The 10,000-nt window shown below is 42.6% G+C and overlaps 1 protein-coding gene across 4 annotated transcripts in view; it reads right to left on the bottom strand.

Moving 5' to 3' along the window:
- Positions 1-4,087: 4,087 nt before the first annotated feature.
- LOC143289719 (uncharacterized) overlaps positions 4,088-10,000 on the bottom strand; it is a 19,452-nt gene continuing 13,539 nt past the window's right edge. For all 4 annotated transcript variants that reach the window (XM_076598791.1, XM_076598799.1, XM_076598816.1 and 1 more), the window contains 2 exons: positions 8,725-8,853; positions 4,088-5,784 (listed from right to left, as the gene is read on the bottom strand). In XM_076598791.1, the coding sequence (XP_076454906.1) occupies positions 4,697-5,784; positions 8,725-8,853 (1,217 nt within the window). In that variant the 3' untranslated portion in view covers positions 4,088-4,696. The remainder of the gene's footprint in view (positions 5,785-8,724; positions 8,854-10,000) is intronic.

Here is a 10,000-nt window from a genome sequence, read left to right as displayed (position 1 = left end):
AATCAAAGTGGGCGTCGAGTCATTCGGATGAGACGATATACTGAGGCCCCGTGTGTAACACACACCTGGCGTACTGGAAAAGAACCCGTGGCAACAGAAGTGTTGTCCTCTGGGAAAATGATGTTGATGAAATTCACTCTTATGGGTAGACAAATATATGTGCATGCATCAAAGGCCTTCCTAGCGCGTTGTATGACTAAGAGACTTTTGTACGTAGAGAAAAGGGATATTTTAGAAAGTAACCCCAAGAACAATTCGCGGTTCAGACAGTGTTTACTAAGACGAAAAAGGAAAACACGTGCGTGCAAGTGTGTGTGTGTGTGTGTGTGTGTGTGTGTGTGTGTGTGTGTGTTTGCGTTTGTCCGTCTGTCTGACTGTGTCCATGTATGTGTGTATTTGTGTGAGTTTTGGTGCGTGTGATAATTTCAATTTACCAAATGAAAGAGGGTAGGCTAAATATAAAAAAGGGGGAAAAGAAATCGACATTAAAAAAATACTAAATATGTTTGTAGAAAATGTGACACGAATATTGTTTGTGATGAAGTTCATTTTCATCATGGAATACCTAACGTTTTCTTCTGATACTCGTAATAGTTACTCGATACATATTTTTTGCCCACAGTCTGTATTCTCGTTTTCTGACATGTCTTATGTGCATTCTGTGCATTCGGTTATCAACCTTGCATGTATGGTAGGACACTTTCAGGTATATGTTAAAGAATGTCAACTTTCATATTACCTTTGACGCACTCATCTTGAGAAACCTTGTTGTTGTTTTCTGAAATCCTTCAAGTCACAGCAGGGTCCAAGGTGAATTAGATATTGAAATTTTAAAATCGTCTCTGTGTGAGTGTGTGTGTGTGTGTGTGTGTGTGTGTGTGTGTGTGTGTGTGTGTGTGTGTGTGTGTGTGTGTGTGTGTGTGTGTGTGTGTGCGTGCGTCTGTTTTGATTGCTTGTTTAATTGTTTGCTTTTTGTAATGATTCGGCCAGGTTGTCTGCTGGTTGCGGCAGTCAAAGTAGCAGAGAGTACTGCCACACTTCCCAGAAGAATGCATTTTCTTTTCAAAACGTACCTTCAGTAATTCTTCACCACGACCAGTTTATGTGCACACTACACATTTGAAACCCCAAGTCCTCGGATTTTGAATATCCCTGGATTCCATTGTAAGGTTTATACAAGTTGTAAGTTTTCCAACGATTTTTATTATTATTTTTTTTTTAACCGAACTATTAAAAATATATCGGTGTTTTTGTTGTTGTTGTTTTCTTTACATTAACACATACACACGAATACACACACACATACACACACACACACACACATATATATATACACACACACACACACATACGCACACACACGCGCACACACACACACACATACAACAGAATTGCAACTGCGCTGAAACGTCACACAATTTTTATTCTTTTCAGATCTACTTTTTTCTGCTTTTTTCTCAAATGGCTTGATGCGAAGAAACAAAAATTTAAAAACAAAAGCAAAAGAGAAAACAAATATACCCTACTAATTCAAGCATTACACAGTCATATAGTATAAAATTACATAAGCAAGGAACCGTGTATTAATCCATGGTTACCTTTGACAGTGATTTTTGTATAGTCAGACTTGTAATAACTATGTCTTTAACTGATTCTAACTGATTAAAGTGTGTGTGTAAGCACAACACATATAACATTACAGTAAACGATACCTACACTAAAATTAATACAGCAGTGTAGAATGGACATGGGTTATTCAAATTTGGAATAGCGTCGTGCTTTATGCCCGAGTCATTGAAAGACAGCAGGTACGCTGTGACTACAAAAATGGGGTCTGCTACAGCTCAGCTTTCGGCTTGCACTGTGAATTGAACTAAGGTTATTTGTAGCCAGTTAAGCGCTTGGCTACACATGAATGAATGATAAGAATTGGATACTTACATGGCGCTAATCCTTGGTTGGAGACCAAGCTCTAAGCGCCTCCCAAACTCGGGGACATTTGCACAACAGGCTGCCTACCCAGGTGGAGCTGACTGACGGCTGTCATGAAACAGTGGAAAAGTGACTTTTTTTTTCGTCGGGCGTGCTTTGCTATGACTCCTTTGGGTGTGTTTTTGTTATGTGTGTGCAGAACCAAACTTTTTTGTAATCTGTATGCATCACATACGTCACTACAGTTAATTTCTCTTACTTAGATGATTAAGTTCTGATTCCGGAATGCACGATGATTTGCCAGTTTTCAAGAATGCTGACACATTGTACACTGCAATGTATTGTAGTGTCTTATCAGTTGCACAGTCTGATCCATTGTACACTGTGGTCCGTTGTACGCTGTAATCCATTGTACTGTGACAGGCGCAATAGCCGAGTAGTGATAAAAATGTGTAAATCAGCACAGGCACCATCACAGTCTTCAGTCACACAGGTCCAAACCACAGCAAAAAGCACATCACAGTCAGATTCACCATAGTAAAAAATGAGCACCAAGGAACCAGGCACCACACGCATTAAAATCATCACAAATGTATACAGATCAACACAAAGAGCACATCCAGCAGGAAAATCACAGCAAGCAAATGCAGATGGAAAAAGTTTCAGTGAGAAAAGTACAGTTTGAAAAGATATGTTTTGAGTATTCTTTTGAATACGGGCGTTGGGATGTAACGGAAGTGTGATGGCAGTGAATTCCATTGTTTAGGTGCAACAAAAGAAACAGAACGTTCATCATCAGTTTTTGTACGAATCTTTGGAATAGACAGTGTGTACTTTTCATCTGAAGAACGGAGTTGTCTGGATGATGAATAGACAGAAAGTAGATCTGAAAGATAGACAGGACAAGAATCAGTGAAGAAATTGTGACAGAGGACTGAGAGTTTGTATTGTATTCGTGTTTGAATGGGGAGCCAGTGTGACATGTTGACGTTTCTTAGCTTTGAGAGTGAGTCGTGCTGCAGAGTTTTGAACTTTTAGAAGTTTGTTAACACAGTGTTTGGGGCAGCCAGCAAGAAGAGCCTTTCCATAATCTAATCTGGAAAGAACAAAATAACAAACCAAAGTTTTTTTTTGTGGTTTTTGTGGTTAAATATTGGCGAATGGAGCTGATCTGACGGAGTGCTGCAAATGTTGGCCAACAAATGTGGATGGTGTGTTTGTCAAGTGTCATGTCATTTGAAAGCATGAACCCTAAATTGCGTGCAGATGCTGCTGAGAAAGTTATGTCTGAGGTTCCTACCAGGATAGATGAAGCCTTAAGCAAGTCAGAAAAAGAGCGCTTTGGGTGAATGAGAAGTGCCTCTGTTTTGTTATCATTTAGTTTGAGTTTGTGATTTGTCATCCATGATTTGACGTCAATGATGCACGACTGTAAAGTCTGTATGGTTTGACCTAGTCCTGTAGGGTGACATGTTCTATAATAAAGCTGTGTGTCGTCTGCGAAAGATCGATTGGAAACAAAGTGACTTTGGATGAGTGTATGAAGGGGTTTGGTGTACAATATGAAGAGTGTGGAACACGCCACAAATGTTCTATATACACACCTTTGAAAAATAAAATGCGTTTACTGTAGTTCTTGTAAAAACTTTGCTTTTTCATGTGATTATAACATGTACAAAATCACCGAACAAAATTGCTTAATTCAAAATATATTATGATTTGGCACAAACAAAATATGGATAAAAGAAGACTCTATGAGTGAAACGTTTCTGCCGAGTTATTGTTTTGTACTTTGCAGGCTATACAGTCACGTTGCACATGTCATTTTCTCTCCAACATGAACGTCATTGGTAAAGACAAACAACCAGCCAGAGCAGGAGCTAGGAGGGGTAGTAATAGTCAAAGAAGAATTTTACATTGAAATATTTATGTACATATCAACACATTCTCTCGTTCTGCCCAAAAGTGGCGTACACACACACACACACACACACACACACACACACACACACACACACACACACACACACACATATATATATATATATATATATATATATATATATATATAATGCGTGTTTGTTTTTTTCCACCGCATGACAGCATACAAAAAAACAACAACAAAAAAACAACAACAAACAAACAAACAAAAAAAACAGCATTGACTCGCGTGGGAGAAAAATAGCCACACGCAAGTCAGATTCTGCAAACCAAGTAGCATCTACTTGTATCTGCCGCGCATGCAGTGGAGATTGCCAAACCAGCATCGGTCTACACAGACACAGCAGGAAGTGCAACGCCCGGCAGTGACTACGTTCTGGTGCAGCCATTGTCTCTCGAGACGGAAGGAGGCTGACGACGATATATGTATATGTATATATATATATATGTGTGTGTGTGTGTGTGTGTGTGTGTGTGTGTGTGTGTGTGTGTGTTCATATATGCACATATAGTGTGTGTTGTTGTTTCACCGCGTGACAGCATACATTTAACGTATATACATTCAAAAGTGTGATGTTTTTCGTTTTGATCAGTTGGAATGGACGGAAAAGGTGGGTGAGAGTTCGTTGGCGAGATTGTTTGTGTATTGTCTAGATGAGCTGTTGCACATGGATACAGGAACTGAAAACATCAGTGTACTGTACTTGGTATTTGACCCCACCATTCCTGGCGTTTGCTGTGTGCCTTGTTTTTGTGTGGTTCATCATTTCTGGGGTCTGCCATTGACAAAAAAAAGTAAAACCGCTCAGTGTCTTCAGTGTCGTCAAATGTACATGCTGCTGTTGTTGTCCGCGAAATGACTGACGGGCACACTGACCGGAGGGGGAGGGGGCATGTCCAGATACTCTCCTCTCATTGCCTCTGAGTAGGCAGGAGGAGGAATCATGGGGGTCTGAATGTCTCGGGATGGAGGTAGAGTATAGGAGGGCGCGGTTTCCAGGAAGGGACTGTCTCTGTGGTTTTCCTGTGTTTCCCGATTGAGCAGCATGGAAGCTCTGGAAACAGAGCGCAGGTTATCACAGTAGAGTCTCTCCGCGGACACGCTGTCCATGTGATGCATATCGGAGTGGTCGGCAGGCTCACCCTCGGTGGCATCGCTTTCTGGAAGCGAAATGGATCCGTCACTGGTCGGCGTTTCTGATCTAGATTCTTCTTGGCTTGTCAAAGAAGTTTGACTGCCTTCAGCATGAAGAGAGCGAGGAACAGGCTCACCATTTGTGGCATGGCTTTCTGGAAGTGAAGTAGATCCGTCGCTCTCCGACGTGTCCGATCTGGATCCCTCTTGGCTTATGAAAGAAGTTTGACCGCCTTGAGCATGATGAGGTGGATGAGCAGGAAGGGGAGGAAACAGAGGCAAAGGGTTATGATGAGGAGAGCGCAGGGGAGGAAGAGAAGGAGGTAGAGGAAGAGCATGAGGAGGATGCGAACTCCCAGCTGTGCGAGTCTTCAGGTTGTGGTCTTCCCCCACTCTGCCGCTTCTCTCTGCTCCAGACACCGAGCTAGAACCCAGCCCCGGCGATGGAGCTGGAGCCACGGAGTTCCTGCTGACAGAGGAAGACGGTGGGACTGTGGCCTGGGCATGGCCTGGGCGTCTGTTCGCGCTAGCGTTTCCCTTGCTGGGTGACTCGTGACGTACGCTTCGTTCTTCACTGGCTTTGCTCTTCTGTGCCTCCCTCCTCCGGTACTGGTCATACTGCAGGTGGCCCATGGCCAGGAGGATGCTGATGACGAGGCTGACGATGATGAAGTAGAAGCCGATACCCATCTGCAGGTCCTCACCCTGCCACAGCCGGCCTCCGTCTTTTGGTATGTGCTCTCCGGCCACACCCACGACTGTCGCGGCCAGCAGGGCTGTTTTGGTAAAAGAAATAAATGGATGGATACATAAATAAACACACACACACACACACACACACACACACACACACACACACACACACACACACACATATATATATATATATATATGTATACATATATATTGTTTTTCCTACTAAAGGTACAAAGACCATCCCACATGATGTCGTTTAATATACTAGTAATCTGATCATGTACATATATATTCCTGCAGCTACCAAACAGCCAGGGTTTTCATGAAACGGTGCGCGAATGTGAATACTGATATTTATGAAAAAGTCGAAACGATTCCAAAATTTACCCCCCAAAAATTTCGTGCTTGCCAAACTATACAAGGCAATATGCGAGAACAAGAATGATATGGGAGACGTGCATGTCCTGGATGAATAGTACACGTGTAAGTCCTGGCTGTTGGGAAGACAGTTCACCCGAATTTGCTTCTGTCGCTGGGAATCTAAACTGGCATAACGGTTGCTGAATCAACCCATGCCACAAAGACGTAGACTGAGAGAAGCAGACTGCGGAAAAGTCCTTGCATGGACTGGTGAAGGCTTGTTCATTAAGAAAGGTGGCCGGAAGGCTGGTAGTCCGTCACTCCGTAATGCACAGACTCAGAGTACGGTTCCTGGTAACTGGTGAAAAATTGGAGCTCCACCTTACCGTCAGCGCTGGTGTTGCTTCGTTATTATATTGTATGTCAGGTCAGGGGCATAGCCCTTGCTACTGGTACCATGTAACCCAGTACTACCTGCCGCATGTGAAGTCTCCCATCGACGGACCAGGCGGAGGAGGAGACCTTTCCCAACGGCTGTGAAGGCGGAAGAGGATGACCAAAGGGCAGGGGGAGCTCTTATCCTTGGCTGGAAGTCCTCCTGGGAGCCGGAGCTCCGAAGAAAAAACCTACACCTGCCGAGGCCGTCCTACACGTGGCAGTATCTGCACCTGTGGGACTCTGAGCGTCGGTAGGCGAGAGAGTGGGGAAGGGACTGCACAACTCCTCTTCACTAAAAAAAAAGTCACCTGTGCTGGTCAGGCACTTGCAACACTTGTGGGAAGTGCTGCGCATCCAGAATCGGCCTCTTCTCCCATATGAGGACAGATAAGCCTGCCTGCCTACTCATCCGTCGGACCGACGCGAGACTCCATCCATCATATGGAACAGGGGCGTGACTCCTATAATTCGCCTCCAATGCCAACATGAATCGTAGGGATTCATATCGGTTTCCGATTTCTTTTAACAAACGGACGAAGTAGCGTGTGTGAATGCGTTGTTGTCGACATGGTTTGACACATTGAAACTGTAACTGAAACTAAGCCTACAGTCCAGCCGCAGGAAATTTCATAATTTTGATGCGCACATCGTATTTTCTGTCGCGTTCGTTAGAAAATAATGGTGGTCCTTGTGCCCTTTTGAGTAGTACAAATAAAATCAAATGGAACAAAACGAATAAAGAGAGACAGGCAGACAGAGAGAGAAGCACACACCTTCAAGGCCATTCAAACTTCAAACCTTTAGCATTCAGACTGCGATATTGAAATCTCTTTGCGAAACATTACAAATAATTCGAATGTATTTACTCTAAGAACTCTGTCAGTTGAACCGAGTTTGCTTCACTGTGTACAAATGAGGCAGATGCGTGTGGAACTACTGCCGATTCTAACAATTCTTTTGGGGAACAATATTTCTCTTTCAAAATGTTCTATAATGGAACTGGCCGGTTTACGTCAGCATCATGCAGTCGACGGATTTTTGTAACTCTCTCTGTCTCTGTCTATCTCTGTCTCTGTCTGACTGACTGTCTGTCTATCTCTTTTTCTGTCTGTCTGCAAGTCTGTCTGTCCTTCTCTCTCTTGTCAGTTGTACAATCACCGTAAAAATATACAGAATAAGCCATAGTTCCCCTCAGTGTTGTATATCGCTTAGAGCATTTAATATCAATCACAGAAGCAGTGTGCCCACATAAAAAAGTGATTATGCTTTTAATACAGTCAACAAAAGGAATAAAAACGCGTTGTAGCTTACTCTGTTACCCGCAGTCTTGAAATCCTCTCATACATTGCCCTCTTCCCCAAACCCCACCTCTACCTCTCCACACACACAAACGCACACAGATACACAGACACACACACAGGGACACAGACACACAGACACAGACACAGACACAGACACACACACACACACACACACACACACACACACACACACACACACACACACACACACACACACACACACACACACACACACATATCATTTGAACTTTTTTTCTTTTTTTTTACGCCTTTTTGTTTTAGAGTTGGAAAGTTATTCACTTTGTCAGATTGTTGTTCAGTTAATGTTGTGAATAGTATTGTTGTCGTCCCTTTCCCTTCCCCTCCCTCATTTCTCGCCCTCCCCCTCCCCCTCCCCACCCGCTTGTCCTCTCACCCCCTCCCCCCACCCCTCTGCCCCCCCCTCCCCCCCCCTCCCCCCGCTCCCCCCTTCTTTTTCATGTCTAATATCACTTAATGTGGATAGACATTAAATGAAATTGAACACACACACACACACACACACACACACACACACACACACACACACACACACACACACACACACACACACACACACAAAGTCCTTTAAGTAATTTCCTGTAACTGTATCTAGAGGTGGGTTTTTTTTTTCTTCCAAATTTCACCCACATTGTTACCCTCATTTGCCCAATTTCCCCCAACCCTCCATTCATCCACATCTCCCACCTCTTCTAACCGATAATACTCAGATGTATTCATAAGTACTTTAACAAAATGTCTTCAATCACCGATATGTGTGTGACGGGACATTAAACAAAAATTCCTCCACACACACACACACACACACACACACACACACAGAGAATGAGAGACAGACAGACAGACAGACACAGACAGACAGACAGACAAACATAGACTCACCGGACAGGAAAGCCATGAAGGCGGGTACTCTGCCCTTGTCCAGAAAGCAGTTGTCGCAGAAGACGTTGAGCTGAAGGAGGCAGAGGCCAAACAAGAGCCCGCTCATAACCTGGAGGGCTTTGAAGTAGGCTTTGGAAGACAGACAGGTCGGAATGACATGTGTTTAATTAATGCCTCGCCACACGTACTGCTGATTAGAGAAATTTAGATCAAGAGTTGATTTCAATTTTCACATTTTGAATGTTATCATTTTAAAAGAAAGAAAGAAAGAATGAATGAATGAATGAAATGAAATGAAAGAAAGAAAGAAGGGAGGAAGGAAGAAAGAAAGAAGAAAAGAAGGAAAGAAAGAAGGAATGAATGAAGGAAGGGAGGAAGAAAGAAAGAAAGAGGAAAAGAAGGAAAGAAAGAAGGAATGAATGAAGGAAGGAAGGAAGAAAGAAGAAAGGAAGGAAAGAAAGAGAGAGAGAAAGAAAGAAAGAAAGAATGAATGAATGAAAGGAAAGAAAGAAAGAAAGAATGAATGAATGAATGAATGAAAAGAAAGAAAGAAAGAATGAATGAATGAATGAATGAAGAAAGAAAGAAAGAATGAATGAATGAATGAAGAAAGAAAGAATGAGTGAATGAATGAATGAATGAAAGAAAGAAAGAAGGAAGGAAGGAAGGAAGAAAGAAGGAAGGAAAGAAAGAAAGAAAGAAAGAATTCAGAGGAGAGGGGTATGGGAATGTGTGCATGGTGATATGTAGGTGGGTTAACATGGTAGAGAGTACGGTGTGCAATCAAAGATGAATACACGAAATAAATCGAAGTACAATTACAGAAGATTACTTCATGGACTCTATGAAATGGAAGTTGTTAATATAACAAGAGGCGAACTGAGAATGCATAAATAAAAAAAAATTAAGTCAAAAACGTCAACATTCCCAGTGATTGTTGATAACACACTTTCGTGCAAGTAAGGCTTCATAATTTCACAGTCTAAAAAAATGTGTGCTTGCCTGAAATATTACTAAAATAAACGTACTTGAAAACTGGATTATAAGACAATATTTCCTCCACATCTAATTAGATGATAATCTGAAAATTAAGATTAAAATTCAAGAGAGGGACAGACAGACAGACAGAGAGGGGGAGAGAGACAGATGATGACATCAGTTGTTTTCTTTAGTTTCCATAGCATGAATTCTACCCCTGTGTGTGTGTGTGTGTGTGTGTGTGTGTGTGTGTGTGTGTGTGTGTGTGTGCGCGTGCGTGCGTGTGTGTGTGTGCGTG

This window comes from Babylonia areolata, chromosome 1 (genome assembly GCF_041734735.1).
Source record: "Babylonia areolata isolate BAREFJ2019XMU chromosome 1, ASM4173473v1, whole genome shotgun sequence".
Classification (NCBI taxonomy): domain Eukaryota; kingdom Metazoa; phylum Mollusca; class Gastropoda; order Neogastropoda; family Buccinidae; genus Babylonia; species Babylonia areolata.
The sequence above is the reverse complement of the archived record's forward strand: the minus strand, read 5'-3'. Positions and strand labels throughout refer to the sequence as shown.